The sequence below is a fragment of the Engystomops pustulosus genome, chromosome 8, assembly GCF_040894005.1.
Source record: "Engystomops pustulosus chromosome 8, aEngPut4.maternal, whole genome shotgun sequence".
In the NCBI taxonomy this organism is placed as follows: domain Eukaryota; kingdom Metazoa; phylum Chordata; class Amphibia; order Anura; family Leptodactylidae; genus Engystomops; species Engystomops pustulosus.
Genome location: NC_092418.1, coordinates 37,206,818 through 37,224,722, shown reverse-complemented (window position 1 = coordinate 37,224,722; position 17,905 = coordinate 37,206,818). Strand labels below are relative to the sequence as shown.

The window sequence follows — 17,905 nt, the reverse complement described above, 5'->3', positions numbered from 1 at the left end:
CCCATATGTCTCCGTGCCCCGATGTCTCCGTGCCCATATGTCTCCGTGCCCCGATGTCTCCGTGCCCCGATGTCTCCGTGCCCATATGTCTCCGTGCCCCGATGTCTCCGTGCCCATATGTCTCCGTGCCCCTATGTCTCCGTGCCCCTATGTCTCCGTGCCCATATGTCTCCGTGCCCCGATGTCTCCGTGCCCATATGTCTCCGTGCCCCGATGTCTCCGTGCCCATATGTCTCCGTGCCCCGATGTCTCCGTGCCCCGATGTCTCCGTGCCCATATGTCTCCGTGCCCCGATGTCTCCGTGCCCATATGTCTCCGTGCCCCGATGTCTCCGTGCCCATATGTCTCCGTGCCCCGATGTCTCCGTGCCCATGTCTCCGTGCCCATATGTCTCCGTGCCCATATGTCTCCGTGCCCCGATGTCTCCGTGCCCATATGTCTCCGTGCCCCGATGTCTCCGTGCCCCGATGTCTCCGTGCCCCGATGTCTCCGTGCCCCGATGTCTCCGTGCCCCGATGTCTCCGTGCCCATATGTCTCCGTGCCCATATGTCTCCGTGCCCATATGTCTCCGTGCCCATATGTCTATGTGCCCCGATGTCTCCGTGCCGCTCCCCGATGTCTCCGTGCCGCTGCCCGATGTCTCTGTGCTGCTCCCCGGTGTCTCTGTGCTGCTCCCTTGTGTCTCCGTCCTGCTCACCGTGTTCTGCAATGTCTTCTTCACACATATATATTGTTCTTCACATACTATTTTGTTCGCACCGTTCCGCGCGTATCTTCCGACAAGTAAGCAGATGTGCCGAACATCTGTAATCTATTCTTCACTGTGTTCTTCACTGTGTTTTTCACTTAAATGATCCTGTGTTCACTGTGTTCACTGTTTTTATTCTATTCTTCATTGTTCTTCACTGTGTTTTTTTAATTAAATGCTCGATCTCGAGCAGGGGAAATACTCGTCCGAGCAACGAGCCGTCTCGAGTACCTTAATGCTCGAACGAGCATCAAGCTCGGACGAGCATGTTCGCTCATCTCTAGTCCTAACACAGATGTTCTGTTTGGAAGTGATGCCCTTTAATTATGCGCTAGATAGACCTTATTGTATATATGTTTATCTAGATTTGGACACTGAGGGTTTAGTACATTATTATACAGCGTCTTCATTCTGAAAGCTTCCATTTGGTCCGTTCATGCAAATCAATAGTAATTCATGTTGATCTGAGAAAGGATTTACAGTGAGCAAGAAAGTTGTGTGAAGCTTGAGAATATCCCACTGTGCCGTATCTTCAATATTCCGATTAAGATTTAAATATCTAAGCCATGGTAACTTTTATATTAGTCTGTTTTATAAAGTACAAGAATGGGACTGGCTACAGTTACGGGTGGCAAACGGTGCCACTGTACCAATCAAAAATGGAAGAAGCCAAACAGCAAGCTCCGGACATACAGAATAAAGTGTACTAGACCTAAACCGCATTTTTACATCCTCCTTCATCCTGTAGAGTGCAGTAAACACACAATGGACGCCATTAGAGACTATATAGAACAGATGCAATTATATGGCATCAGTTTCTGAATTCCGTTGAGCATACACTGTGGTTGTTTCCATAGTGATTTACCTGTCCAAATATGAAAATTTATATCACTTGGAAGACACCCATTAACACCTCCTCCCACAGGCACAGGTGCCGCACAGGTGCCGAACAGGCAGAGACATGTATGTGTGCTCTGCCTGCGCATGCTCCATGACATCATCACGCAGTGCCACTACTGCCCCATACAATGTGCATGAGCAGCACTCATGGACATGTCTCTGCCTGTGCTAAAGCAATGCTGAGGGCCATGCCGGAGAATGGGAGGTAAGTATGTGGTTTATTTATTTAACATGACAAGGGACTCTGTGAGGAGATTTGAATAGTGAGGGGAGGCTGCTGCACATTCTATTTGCATGTCAAGGCCGCTGTTAAACATTTTATTAGCGAGGAGAGGCTGCTACTGGAGATTATGTGAGGGGAGGCTGCTTCTGGACATTTTATTAATGTGGGAGGGCTATTTCTGGACGTTTTATCAGTGAGAGGAGGCTGCTGGACATTTCATGATTGAGGGGCGCCTGCTGGACATTTCATTAGTGAAAGAAGGCTACATTTGGACATTTAATTAGTGAGGAGGCTGCTGCTGGACATTTTAATAAGGTGTGAGGGCTACATCTGGACATTTTATTAGTGAGGGGAGACTGCTGGACATTTCATTAGTGAAGGGAGGCTGCTGAACACTTTATTTGCAAGTGAGGGCCGCTGTTAAACACTTCATTAGTGAGAAGAGGTTGCTGCTGGACATTATGTGAGGGGAGGCTGCTGCTGGACATTTCATTAATGTGGGAGGGCTACATCTGGAATTTGATTAGTGAGAGGAGGCTGCTGCCGGACATTTCATTAGTGAGGGAAGGCTACATGCTGCTGGACAGTATATGTATAGTAAATGAGTATGGAACTGTGTGTATATGTCTGTGAAGCATGTATGTATATTTTGAAGTGTAATGTGCAGGATATGGGCAACACTGAAAAATTCTTGTGTGGATAATATTTCTAGGTGAGTGGAACAGTCACAAATTTAGGTGAATATGAAATGTGCCAAAAAGTAGCGAAAGAAAAGAGAAAATCCTAAGATAAATGACCCCCTATGTGTTTCAAATTAAAAATAATAATACAGTACCCACAGTGGCCACAAGGTGAAGGGATGATTAGGCCAAAATAAGAAGTTTTCACACTCTATTTATCTTTACAATGCAATCCCCAGGGACATCACTTGTGTGTTTATATACAATGGGGCACATTTACTTACCCGGTCCAGTGGCGCTCCAGCGGTGCGTTCTCCGAGGAGGATTCGGGTTCAGCCGGGATTCACTAAGGTCCGGGTGCCCGATATCCACCAGGTGTCGCTGCTGCGCTGAAGTCCGCCTTCTTCGTCCCGAAGTATGTGAGTGCTGTTCTCACAATTTTTTTTAAATTACGCATTTTTTTCCGAATCCATTGGGTTTTGCGACGGCCATGCCCCCCGATTTCTCTTGCGTGAAAGCCGGCGCCGATGCGCCACATTCCGATCGCATGCACAAAAATTCGGGTACATTTCGGAGCAAATCGGAAATATTCAGGAAACCCAACAAAAATGCATGATTCGGACCCTTAGTAAATGAGCCCCAATGTCAGCTATCACTTTTGTTATTTCCCTAAAACCACCAGTTGGATGGATTCCCCTTTGAATAGAGTTATTACAGAGGGATGTGGCTGCATATGTCCCCTCAGGACTGCCACTAGTAAGTTCAGGGCCCCTGACTGGCAAATTTTGTGGACGCCACACAAAATGATCATCCACCCCTGTGTACACAGTGAGTTTCCTGCACCTGGAGAGGAAGGAGGGCCCCTTCTCCTCCTTGGGTCCCACTGAACACAGTCACACTAAACCATCCCTGATGGCTACCCTGCTTCCCCTGTGTCCTCTTCTGCATATTAACTTTTCTGTGATTATTTTGCCTAAACTTAGCACTTTTTTCACAGTATGAATAGTAGATTCTTCAATCATTTCACTGACTATGGCATCTGAAGAGGTGGCTCTTATGGCCTGAGCAAATGTCATGTCACACAGACTTGGCCTGAGTTTTACTGACAATATAGTTGAGCCATCCAACTGGCAGACATCCAGCAACAATAAACTTAGCTACGTGACATTCCATGAATTTTATATTATTCACACAATATAAATGTTATAGTCTGCTCTAGATGTTTGCTCAGGAGGAACATAAAGTGTTAAAATAGCAGAAAATACAAGTGATGCACATTGTATAGGAAGAAAAACCTATTAGAAGGGTCGGGCTAGTGGGTGATACTATAGGTATAGAATCTATAACTACAGACGCTGGATACACTGTAAGTCAATGGAGTTGATTTGGCATCAATGTTATCATCAATGAAAGACACAACCTAGATTTTTTCTATAAAATAAAACATAAACAGCAGATCGGTGGGAGGCCAGTACCTAAGTCCCTGATAAATAAGCTGCCCCTGTACTTGAACTGACCAGAAGAATGGAGTCAGGAGTACAGCTCAGTTCTCTGTGTAGTGGCCAGAGCTTGTTACTGCAACTAGGATTCTATTCATTCATCAGGAACAGGGTTGATTTGTAAAGTTGCCTGGTTCTGAAATCCCATCAATCTGATATTGATTTGATATGACAAGGGCCCTCTTCTAGGCTCGATTTTCTTATGCTGCAAATTGTTAATCCAATATATTATTGCAACAAACTAGCAAAAGGCTGCAGATCACATCACTACCACTAGAGGGACAAATGCAGTCAAACATCTTCAGACTGTGGGGCTCATTTACTAAGGGTCGGGTTTCCCGAGGATTTCCGATTTGCCCTGAATATCCCCGTGATTTTGGCGCATCGGCGCCAGCTTTCACATGACAGAGATCGGGGGGCGTGGCCATCGGACAACCCGACGGATTCGGAAAAAAACGCGGAATTTAAAATAGAATTTGTGTCGCAAGATCAGCACTTACATACACCATGAAGAAGCAGGTGAACTCCGGTGGACCTCGGCGCAACAGCGACACCTGCTGGATATCGGGCGCACGGACCTTAATGAATCCCGGCAGACCCGAATCAGCGTCGGACAACGCGCTGCGGGATCGCGACTGGACCGGGTAAGTAAATGTGCCCCAGTATCATCATAGATAGGTATGGCAAAAACATTGAGGCACTTTTACCGAGGACCTTTAAAAGTTTTCTGTCGTTTGCACGTTCTTTCATGTCCAAACAGCTTGTTCATGTATTTAAGAAGTTTACAGGCTACATATGTGTCCTACGCAACCATTTTGTGTCACGGCTGTAGTATGTAGACACAAACTTCGTCCTGTGCTAGGTCAGACCGAGCCCCAGATTTGTCATGCATAGTCTAACAGAAGTGTGTTGCAGGCCCCATGGTAAAGTTGCACCAAAAAAAAAGTTGTTGCACTTTATTGGGGCAGTGCAGGGTGTGCCAAATTCATGCAGAACGTGAGCCACAATTCATGAATCTGGCGCCCTCTGCACACTACACAGGCAAACTGCACATAGTACAGACTGCACTGTTTTTAGTAAATGTGCCCCAATGTATGCATAGCAGAAATGTCATAATGTGGTGAAGAGAAAAGTCTACATATCAGTAGTATTAATAGCTCACATTGCCCTTAGCACCTTTAAGAGCCCATTGATACTTGACAATTCTCATAATTTGCTTGTTTGTAAAATTATATTATTCCAACTTTATAGGAATTAGCAAATATATTCTTATTACTCTTCTATGACCACACTATACCTCCTCGCCAATACATGACATCCCTGTGCCCTCCAATAGACCAGTAAACTCACTAGACCACCATCCCCCTATGTTACTATACTATAGCCCTTTGCCTCCACTCTCAAAGGGTATTGGGCCAGCTCTTCTCTATTCATGATACCTACAGTAATTTGGCAAGTTCTAAAAAATAAATAAATAAATGGAGAAAAAAATTAGGACATCTACCATCAGGATCAGTCACACTGACATACGGATGTGTGCCCACTCTGGCAGGATCTCCTAAGTCCTTGTTTTTTGTATTTTTTAAGTCTTTAAAAATGAAGCATATCAGACTGAGGGGAGCCTGAAACACTAATTAGCATTTTTTCTTAAAAACAAGAAACATTGGAAGTTAAAAGAAGAGCGGATCCTGCCAGAGGAGGCAAACACCAGTTCATCATTTCATCATCTCTAATCTGTCTCATCTCTCTTTCTATGTGTCAGATACTAGTGAATGTTCAGAAGCTAAATTAAAGTGTATATAAACCTGTACCCTGATATAATAACCACATTGTCAGCACACAGCATCTCACAGCACTACAGGGATCATAATGTGTCTGCTCAGACACCTCCCACACTCTGGAATCTTACACTGACCAAAAGCAAAAAAAACTGTGTAAAATTGTAAAGTAAAGGGTTAAAAGTTATCTTAATTGTGTAAACATCACTAGGGGATTGAAATTTGAGAATTTTCTTTCATTGGCAAACCCCTTTAAGGTGCTTATATGGTAGATGTCCTTAACGGCTGATCTGGCCCTGCATGTTAGACCAAATACTAATACATACTGTGCACAAGAACACATATCTGTATGTATATATATAGCAGCTAATGCACCGAGAGTAATATTCCACAATAATCATAGACACAGAGGATAAGGAGCCATCACGCTATGTTATTATATTGATGTTTTATTCTCAGCTGTAGTGGTTCATAGTAACATCTCCTCTCTGTGACACTGATTCCTTCATACTGACATTCACCCAAATTCTGTTTCGACAGATTATTCCTCTGCAGATAGAAGAAGATACTGCCTATAGCAGAGACTCATCCCATTTATAATAAATCTAACCAGTGCCTACCAACCTTAACCACTAGCTGCAAGCGATACATATATCACAGGCAGGAAGGAGCCTAATGAAATGATTCTGGGAGATGCATGTCCTGTCTCATGTCATTCTCCGCAATGCCAGACATAATGTATGACCTCTGTCTATGTCATAGATGGACCGCACAAACCTGTTCTAAACCAATAAACAAGGTGCTGCATCTTTCACCCGCTAACTCACAACAAGCTTTTTCTTGATGTAAATGTCACATCTCAGCATAGAACAAGTCAGTATTTATAGATCAGTATTCCAAAAGAATGAATATATGACATACAAATCAAACATAGAGTCTGGAGCTGGTATCTTCACCAGGCCCCAGAACCATCCACAAATTAAAAGAAGCAGGGATTTAGAAATCTTCCAGCTCTAATATGTCTATTAAAGGGGTTATCCGGGTTTAAAAAATTTTTTATGGCCGGGCTGGGGAGGGATAGTTAAACATAATGAACATGGACTTACCTCCTCCGGCGCCGCCGATGTCCCGCGCCGCGGTCACTTCGATCCGTGCCCCTGTAAACAAACAGGGGCACGGAAGCCACGCACAGGGAGCTTCCGGTCCGCGTTGTGGACGGCTCCTCCCATCCGTCCCTATCTCTCAACGTTGTAAGCGCTGGGAGATGGTGCACATGGGAACATCCAGTCGGCCGGAAGCTCCCTGTGCGCACTTGTACTGAAACCAGCGCACAGAGAAGACGGGTCGCGGCGCGGGACATCGGCAGCACCGGAGGAGGTAAGTACATGTTTATTATGTTTAAATAGCCCTCCCCAGCCCGGCCATAAAAAAAAATTTTTTAAACCCGGATAACCCCTTTAAGGATAGATAATTGAATTATACTATGAAGTAATCTTTGTATCATGTAATGCATGTAATTAAAGGGAACCTGTCACCAGGTTTCCATAGCCCATTACAGATGCATTACAAATCTGCCCTTCTGCTTTCTCAAAGCATTTGCATTACAATATAATTGTGTGTTATAACGTACTTTGCACCTTGACAGAATCCTTTGTGTAGACCCAGGGGTTGGGCTTTGGTTTCGATGCATTTCAAAAAACAACTTGTCTGTGCTGTAGACTGCTCAACTCTCATCCTCCTCTTTCCTGCTCTTGTACAGAGGTCACAGCATTGTGAGATGAAATCAATGGGAGAGGGAGGAGCTGTGCAGGAGCACAAAGGTGGGGGCCAAGAGCTGAGCAGTTTGCAGCACAGACAAGTCACATGTTGTTTTTTGAAATGCATCCAAACCAAACCCCAACACCTAGGACTACACAGAGGATTCTGTCAGAGTGCAAGGTAAGTTATAACACATGATTATACTGTAATGCAAATGCTTAGCGAATGCAGAAAGACATATTTGCAATGCAGCTGTAATGGGCTTCTATAACCTGTCTTTAGTGAAAATTAGGTGCCTGGTGACAGGTTCCCTTGAACCTTTATACCAGAATCATAAGTTATCCATCTAGGGCCAGCACTAGCACTGGACATACCTGGGCCCAGAGCTGCTGGGGGGGTCCACATAAGTATATAAGAAATCCCAGGGGTGAGGGGGGCTGTATCTAAGGAATACATAGGTTGTGAGGGGGCTGTTTGGTGTAATAAAATAGGGAATAGGGAGACAGTGAATATTTAATGCCGCCATGTGAGTTCTCTGCAATGGGGTCTACTGACGCTCTGTTGCCCAGGGGCCTACTGAATCCTGCAGCCAACCCTGTATCCAACTATCCACCTGTCCCGGGTAGAAATTGAGTGATGGGTAGGCAAATGAACTCAATGCCGATGCATTGCTATCTTTGCAAGTCCCATACAATGCAAACAGAACAATGCACATGCAAGTATGACATGGGATACCTACTTTTATTCTGTGAAAACCCCTTAAGTGCTGCTTCACGAGGCAGTTGAATTTTTTTCTCTGGCTCCAATCATTGCTGAGCAAACAGTGCCGATAGTATAAGCACCCAAATTCTATGTTACATTATAAGTATGATCTGGGCAGTCTGCAGCCCAGGACCAACCACCTGTGTAGAGCTTAGATAGTATATTGGATGCTGAAACTAATGGCACAGATAGCTTCGGAATGGTGGAGGGTACAGTAGAGTAAGGCAAAAATAAGGATGCAAAGAGCTGGAGTTGTTGGTGGGGATGAAAGCTCCTGTTTAAAAAAAAACAACATTCAATATAAAAAGTCCAATAGAGACACCAACTAATAAAGTGGCATAGACGTTATTCCAGTAATGTGATACCAACACCACCAACTCCAACTCTTTGCTACATTTAAAGGAAAACTACCAATAAGATTAACAAAAAAACAAACGACACATACTCACCCCCAGTCCTCCTCATTCCCTTCCTCTCAGTGTTCTTATATCATTTTGACACAGTGGGATCACCTGGAAAAAAAGACTTATAATTGGCAGGGCGGAGCGCAAGGAAGAGATGTCCAGTGCTCTGGGATGCTAATTATTCACGCCTCTTGCACCTTCTTCTCCCGTAGTATGAGAGGGAGGCAACGTCGCCTAGGAGGCGTGAATAATTAGCAGACCGGAGCGCCGGACATCTCGTCTTTCCACTCAGGCCTGCTAATAATCTTTTTTTCTAGACAATCCTGCTGTGTCAAGATTAAAGGCGAACACTGATGGGGATAAAGATGACCTTAGGTGAGTATGTGTAGTTTGTTTTTTCTTAATCTTAGAAGTAGTTTTCCTTTAATAGGTATTGCTCCATGGATTCCAGCACAGTTGGAATTTTCCCACCATTCCCGAGCAGTCAGGGCCATTAATTTGGATGCCCAAGATGCTAATTAGGCTGGGGGGTCAAGTGGATGGGGTGAGGTCGTGCACTCTAGCCCAGGACTACCTACCTTACAGTAAAGAGCCTACTTAGCATATTGAGTGAACATGATAATGAATGTTTTGGATGTAGTTGATGGAAAGGGGTGTAGAATATTTAGGATAGAATGTAGCAAAAGAAAGTAAACAAATGACACATATTAACGAGTGAAGGCCAAAATAATCATAAGTACCACAATAATGCAAGCCCTGTACTTGTCTTCTTTCAAGCTGTTAAATCTCTATTCAGTCTTTTATGTGGCATTTTCTAGCATTTGTGTTGGCAGCATGTAAGGCCTGTAGCCTAATTATTGTCATTCACAAAAGCCAAATTTATTCTTTTTAGGTGTTGACGTAATTTCAACAAATTTGTGAAATTGTGTACGTAAATGTGTTTCATTTGTTGACACTAATTAAAATGTTTTGATGGTCCTTTATGGGCAAAGATTCCTGGTAACTGAAGTTCCAAATAACATTTTGAGCAAAAGTTAATTTCTGACAAAACAGTCAAGTGCTAGAGCGTATTACTTGCATTTTATCAGCTGTTACACATCTGACGTAGTAAACCTATCGTTTGTATTTTCGCTATAATTATTTTAAACAGCAATTCTAACATGAGGATTTCAAGTAAGAAAATACATTTTATAGAAACGTACGTAATTAGCCTCATATGTCAAGATACAATACAGACCTGTAGGACCGCTTATGTATGGATGTTATCTATGGCAATACGATTATTATCCCTTTTACACTAGATCAATGCCAAAGGGGTGTGGAGTGGTGTAAAGGAGTTGCACAGCAGGAGACTGAGTGGGCTGGTGAGGGGCATTCCTACCCTGCTCATGCGCACTCACTTCAGCTTGAACAGTTGATAGTTGATAATGCAACTCTACGCCAGCGTAGCCCGGCCAGCAAATATATCAGGAGGTCGGAGCCCATTGATGTATCTAGAGTCGCCGGAGGGGGCAGGAGCTTCATCATATGCATAAATGTCCCTCTATTAATCCATTCACACCACTTCAATACGTATAGTCACCTGCAGCTTGATCTGTTTCTCTTTATCCATTTTCTCTCAATATGACTGCAGCAAAGCCTCTGACAGAGGACACAGTGCTAGAGTTGTGGTTTTTAATCTATTATAGGGAGAATGAGCAGGAAATTACATTAGGGTGCATTTACATGGACAGGTACTTCCCGCACCGGATCAGGGGCAATCACAGGGTCGGGAAGAGGAGGGGGCAACTGAGAAGTCAATATAGGACACTACCTATATTTATCTGTGCAGCCGTGTGACTCTGTGACACTGTGTGCTCACCACACATCACCAAGATCCATAGAAGTCTTAGAAATCATGCAACCAGATCATGGCATCCATAACGGACCATGCTGTAAAGGTGCTAGTGTATTTTAGGCCTCATGCACCCAGTCCATGTGCTGAAACGGGCCTTAAATGGGACAATGTCTGTGGCTCGTTCTGGCCAATTGGAGATGAGAGTGGTGAACAGCGCCAGCCAAGGCACAATGTGGTGAGACACATTACCGTGCATAACAGAAGTTAATGGTGACCGTGAGCTAAATGCAATTTCTGCGGCTAGCTCGTGGCTGTCATATTATGGCCATAAGATTTTATTGTGGTCAGATTAAAAACATAGATCAGAACATGGAACATATTGGCTGGAAGAGTTTCATCAATCTAAACATCAGAGCTGGTTCAGTCTATTCATTAAAGGAAAATCTCACTGCATCAACAACCAGATTCCTATATACATACAAGTTAATAGACAACTTATTATACTTTTGGCCTCCTATCAACCAAGGTGAAACTTAAGAGTAAAACAGACAGATGTAATCAAATCCATTCAATTGTGAAATGGCGATAAACCTGTTTACAAGTATCAATATGAAGTTGGCCTCAGTTGACTTCACACTCTCCAACTCAGCAAAGGCCACATGATGCCACAGCTTTATGTCACTAAAGCACATTTCCTTTGCGTGATAAAGAGATATAACCACAAAGCGGTTCTCTAACCACACGTACATAGCCCGACGTAATAAAACTCACGTAAGTTATTTGCAGATGGCCGGGACTGCATGGTTTCATAGTGCTGCATGTGAACCACCAGGTTTGCATCCCTCTCCATGTGGTCTGACGAGCAGTGGCCCTGTTGTCTCATCACGTCAGCAAGAGCCCTAAGAAGAGAAGGAAAGTTATATAATTATGTTAGCACCTTCACCGTAAAAGAGGAATACATCAGGTAGGGTTCCCATCACATACATAGGAAACGCAGAAGTATCAGAGTACATCTTTTAGGGATAAAGGCAACAATGTTTATATGTGTCGAGGATTCTGGTATAAAGTTTACTTTCATGCTATTATGTTATGAAATACAAGGCTGCAAGTCATGGATAGACATGAAGACAAAGATGTCCACATGTGTAGTAATATATTGGAGTATCTGTTCCAGCATTGAATCCCACAAGAGAAAATAACAGCGGTTCTGGGTCCATCATGTGATAGACACCAGTGGTACTCAATGGAACACATTGACCAGAATGAGGCATATTTGTGGCATATTTAATAGAATCTGAGATAGAGGCTCCTAGCATAGACTTCTTTTACCTTGCACTAAATCACTTAATAACAAATAGAAAATCTTCCAAAATCTTCTGATCTGCAACACAACAAAAAAAATTCCAAAAGAACCTCTGAGATTTCTGGTTGATGTATGGGAATGTTGGATGAGTCTACAATTCTTTATATAAAACTTTAATCCTTAGAAGAGTTCATTAGGGATGTGTCCAATACTAAATGATGGGTATAAAGAAAAATATAGGATGGATAGAGGAAAGACCATGCGACCAAGAGACCACCGAGGTTGGGATGCACCTCCTCCAGTGATGTCAAAAATACTCAGCTCTGATGGACATTCACTTTAGGAGACTCTTTGATCTCCTGGACTTTAACTCCATGGAGAAAAAAAAAACCATCCTTCTGGGGGAAGAAGGGACAGAGGCCATAGTAGTACAATATATCAGTGCCTGCCATAGAGACAAAAAAACCCTGTCTCATGTCCCCATCCATTATGGTCTACCTGTTTTGGCAATGCTGGTTTGTATCTAGCCCAATAAAGCTTCTTTGCATTGGTTGATGCATAGATGATAAACAGATATATAAATCAGCATTCTGCAGCTAGATAACAAGATAAGGCTGGTGTACCATGCCAGTCTTGGTGCCCCCCACCCCACCCTTGCAGGGTGTGTGTAATGCCACATGCCTTATTATGTATTTGATGCAATGGCTTGCTACCTTGGGCTTGAACCTTTTTCAACTCAGAAAAATCCTATCATAAATGCACCCCCCCCCCAAAAAAAAAAATTAGAAAAATTAACAATAGTACGGTAATAAAAGCTATGAAATTAAAAAATAAAGAAATATGGATGAATGCATAGAAAGCGCTTCACATGAAATAAATGAGACCACAGCCTTATTCACACCTGAAGTTCGTAGTAGTCATGTATATAAAATAACCATGAGAGGCTGTTTGGGTTGATAAACTATGGAATATTTTAGGGGACAGGAGACTGTTTTAGTTTTAATTTTTAATGCTGCCTCGTGAGTTCACTGCAAAGGGGCCCACTGAGGCTCTGTCACCCAGGGGCCTAATGAAACCTGGAACCGACCCTGGATGGGTATCAGTGGGCGGGCACAACATCATCACAGCAAATGATAAATGTGCCCCTTACCGTTGCATTTATATGGTCGCAAAGTTACAAAATAAAGCACAATTCCAGATTATATATTAATTAGAGTATTTCTATTTACGTTTTAACTAACGAATAAAGCTAACATATAACTGGCCGGTATAAATAATCAGGGGGAAATGTAGTGTAAAGCTTATATACTATTATACTATAATATGGTTTCTATAGACACTATCTAATAATCACTAGTTGCACAATCATTCATGTAATTTGTTCTGACCCATTTTCATCGGCAAATGTGATTTTTTTTTTTCATATTTCCAACACAAAACAATGCATCTGTCATGTTCTATTAAGTTATTTCAATAAGCCACATTTCATGATTTAATAAAACTCAACACAACTTGACACATGAGTCACAATGAATCAGACAATTTCATACAAAGGACTGGTCTTTTAGGGGTAAGTAGAAGCCACCCCAGGCACAGAATATTCTGCAGTTTTCTGAACTGGCCGTGGAATGTAGCCCTAAAATACTAGTTTTTCTGATAATAGGACAGTCACATTGGAGAGTGACAGTACAGAGATAGTAAACAGGTATACACGTGCATAGAGATAGAAAGGATAATGATTTCATGGGTATTGTAGTCACAGTGCAGGGATCATAGTACAATAATAATTGTCACACAGTCATACACTATAATGTCATATGGTGACATCACACAACAAGACACAACGACATGATGATGTCACAATGCATATAATCTACTCTATGGGGGTCATTTATGTAAGGCCCGAGGTGTTACCCGAATATTTCCGATTTGCGCCGATTTTCCCTGTATTGCCCCGGGATTTTAGCGTACGCGATCGTATTGTGCCGCATGGGCGCTAGCATGCACGCGACGGAAATCGGGGGGGGCGTGGCCGAACAAAAACCCGACGGATTCGGAAAAACCGCTGCATTTAAAAAAAAAAAGTGTCACGGAACTTGCACTTACCTTCACCAGGAATAGGCCGGTAAACTTCAGGGCATTCCAGCGGGCCTCGGGGAACTTCAGCGAAGCAGCAACACCTGGTGGACGTCGGAGGAACTGCCTTAGTGAATCCCGGCCGGACCCGAATCCACCGCAGAGAACGCGCCGCTGGATTGCGATTGGACCGGGTAAGTAAATCTGCCCCTATGTCACAGTATTGGAACTGTGTCATGTCACAGAAAAGGAATACATAGTGGGGCACAATTTGCATGTTAAATATTTTGCTGGGTCCGAATCAGCAAGCCCGGAGGCCAGCGCAGCGCAGACACCTCTTCTACCTGTGCAAGCCATTTTAGTCATTAAGAACTTGCACAGTCCGACAAAAGTGTGGCGCAAAGCCCTTAGTAAGTAAGTGCCACAGTGATGTCACAGTAATCAAGTAATCCTCCTTGAGATGTCATAGGGAAGAGTTACACATAGTGATGTCATAGCATAGGAACTGCATGCACAGTGATGTCATAGCATAGGAACTGCATGCACAGCGATATCATAGCATAGGAACTGCATGCACAGTGATGTCATAGCAATGGAACTGCATGCACAGGGATGTCATAGCAATGGAACTGCATGCACAGGGATGTCATAGCATAGGAACTGCATGCACAGTGATGTCATAGCATAGGAACTGCATGCACAGTGATGTCATAGCATAGGAACTGCATGCACAGCGATGTCATAGCATAGGAACTGCATGCATAGTGATGTCATAGTATAGGAACTGCATGCACAGCGATGTCATAGCATGGGAACTGCATGAATAGCGATGTCATAGCATAGGAGCAGCATGCACAGCGATGTCATAGCATAGGAACTGCATGCACAGGGATGTCATAGCATAGGAGCTGCATGCACAGTGATGTCATAGCATAGGAACTGCATGCATAGTGATGTCATAGCATAGGAACTGCATGCACAGCGATGTCATAGCATAGGAACTGCATGCATAGCGATGTCATAGCATATAAACTGCATGCATAGTGATGTCATAGCATAGGAACTGCATGCACAGTGATGTCATAGCATAGGAACTGCATGCACAGCGATGTCATAGCATAGGAACTGCATGCACAGGGATGTCATAGCATAGGAACTGCATGCACAGTAATGTCATAGCATAGGAACTGCATGCATAGTGATGTCATAGCATAGGAACTGCTTGCACAGCGATGTCATAGCATAGGAGCTGCATGCACAGCGATGTCATAGCATAGGAACTGCATGCACAGGGATGTCATAGCATAGGAACTGCATGCACAAATCATGGAAAAAGAATGGAAAAAGACAGTAACAGCACAGAGATATTCTAATTTGCACTGTGAATTTTTAGAAAAGATTATTTCAAACAATATCACGTATGGAGTATACAATCATAGCTATTATAAACCTTAGTCAAGCCCTACTGCATGCACATAAACAACATTACAATGCATGGCAATGCACACAGTGACATCACAGCACAGGAGTGACAGACTGTGATGTCATTATATATAAAGAATTAGTAACAGAGGTTTGCAAACAGCTATACCATTAATAATAAACTCAGCATGTTAATACACACTGAACACAATAATGTCACAGTACAGGGATAATGCAAACATTGATGATGATGTCCAGGGATAATAGACACACAGGGGGTCATTTTCTTACCCGGTCCTGTCGCGATCCAGCGGTACGTTCTCTGACGAGGATTCGGGTCTTCCGGCGATTCACTAAGGTCGTGCACCCGATGTCCACCAGGTGTCGCTGCTGCGCCGAAGTCTGCCGAGGTCTGCTGGAGTTCATCAACCTATTCCCGGAGCATGTGAGTGAATGATTTTGCGTCACAATTAGTTTTTTAAATTCCACGTTTCTTCCAAATCCGTCGGGTTTACCGATGGCCACGCCCCCAGATTTCTGTCACGTGAAAGCTGGCGCCGATGCGCCACAATCCGATTGCGTGCGCCAAAATCCTGGGGCAATTCGGTGCAAATCTGAAAAATGTGTTAAACCAGGCGGAAAAAGCGATTCGGACCCTTAGTAAATGTGCCCCAGAGATGTCACAGTAATGCCATAGTCCGGGAATAATACACACAGAGATGTCACAGTCCAGAGATAATACACACAGATGTCACAGTACAGGGATAATACACACAGAAATGTCACAGTCCAGAGATAATACACACAGTGATGTCACAGTACAGGGATAATACACACAGAAATGTCACAGTCCAGAGATAATACACACAGTGATGTCACAGTACAGGGATAATACACACAGAAATGTCACAGTCCAGAGATAATACACACAGTGATGTCACAGTACAGGGATAATACACACAGTGATGTCACAGTACAGGGATAATACACACAGTAATGTCACAGCACAGGGATAATACACACAGTGATGTCACAGTACAGGGATAATACACACAGAGATGTCACAGTACAGGTATAATACACACAGTGATGTCACAGTACAGGGATAATACACACAGTGATGTCACAGTACAGGCATTATACCCACAGTGATGTCACAGTACAGAGATAATACACACAGTGATGTCATATTCCAGGCATAATGTACACAGTGATGTCATATTCCAGGGATAATACGTATAGTCAGGGGCGAACTGGGAATTTAAAGTGGCCCTGGAATAAACTGTAAAAGTGGCCCCATTCTTTGGGCGGGGTCAAAATAAGTAGGTGTGGCCTTGTGATGTGGGTGGAGTTACTAAACTCCATACAAACTGTTAATAGATGGTCTAAATTAACATGTACACCACAGAGAAAGATTCATACTGCCTCCTTGTAAAGGAATAACACTTCTATTTTAAGAGCACACAACTTAATACTGCCATATATGTACACTAAAAACATACTACAATACCTTCTCCAATAAACAAGAATGTAACTACTATAATACTACTGTCCCTAAGTAAAATATATTGCAATACTACCCCCCTACGTACAAGAATATAACTACCATGATACTGCTCACTATGTACAAGATTATGACTGCTATAATACTGCCCCCTATGTACAGGAATATAACTACTATAATACTGCCCCCTATGTACAGGAATATAACTACTATAATACTGCCCCCTATGTACAGGAATATAACTACTATTATACTGCCCCCTATGTACAAAAGTACAACTACTATAATACTGCCCCCTATGTACAGGAATATAACTACTATAATACTGCCCCTATGTACAAGAATATAACTACTATAATACTGCCCCCTATGTACAAGAATATAACTACTATAATACTGCCCCCTATGTACAAGAATATAACTACTATAACACTGCCCCCTATGTACAATAATATAACTGCTATAATACTGCCCCCTATGTACAAGAATATAACTACTATAACACTGCCCCCTATGTACAGGAATATAGCTACTATAGACTGCCCCAGTATACAGCCCAGACTCCCCCAGTATAAAGCCCCGACTGCCCCAGTATACAGCCCAGACTGCCCCAGTATACAGTTCAGAGTGCCCCTCTGTACAGCCCAGACTGCCCCAGTATACAGTTCAGAGTGCCCCTCTGTACAGCCCAGACTGCCCCAGTATACAGCCCAGACTGCCCCTCTATACAGCCTCCTCTGGTTTACAGCGCCACCCCTCTAACCAGTACATAAAAATAAAAACACATGAAACTCACCTCTCCGACGCCCCGACGCTGCTCCCCTACTTGATCCAGTCCGGCCGCGGTGACAGCTCCATACGCGCCGGCGTCGCACAGACCATGACGTCGGCAAGCGGCTGACGTCATGGTCTGTGCGACGCCAGCCCATACGGAGCTGTCACCACGGCCGGACTGGATCAAGTAGGGGAGTAGCATCAGGGAGTCGGAGAGGTGAGTTTCATGTGTTTTT

The 17,905-nt window shown here is 43.5% G+C and overlaps 1 protein-coding gene across 1 annotated transcript in view; it reads right to left on the bottom strand.

Annotated features, from left to right (window-relative positions):
• The window catches only part of SHISA9 (shisa family member 9), a 235,675-nt gene that overhangs the window by 165,747 nt on the left and 52,023 nt on the right, over positions 1-17,905 (bottom strand). Inside the window, exon 2 of the mRNA XM_072120683.1 lies at positions 11,362-11,489. Within this exon, the coding sequence (XP_071976784.1) occupies positions 11,362-11,489 (128 nt within the window). The remainder of the gene's footprint in view (positions 1-11,361; positions 11,490-17,905) is intronic.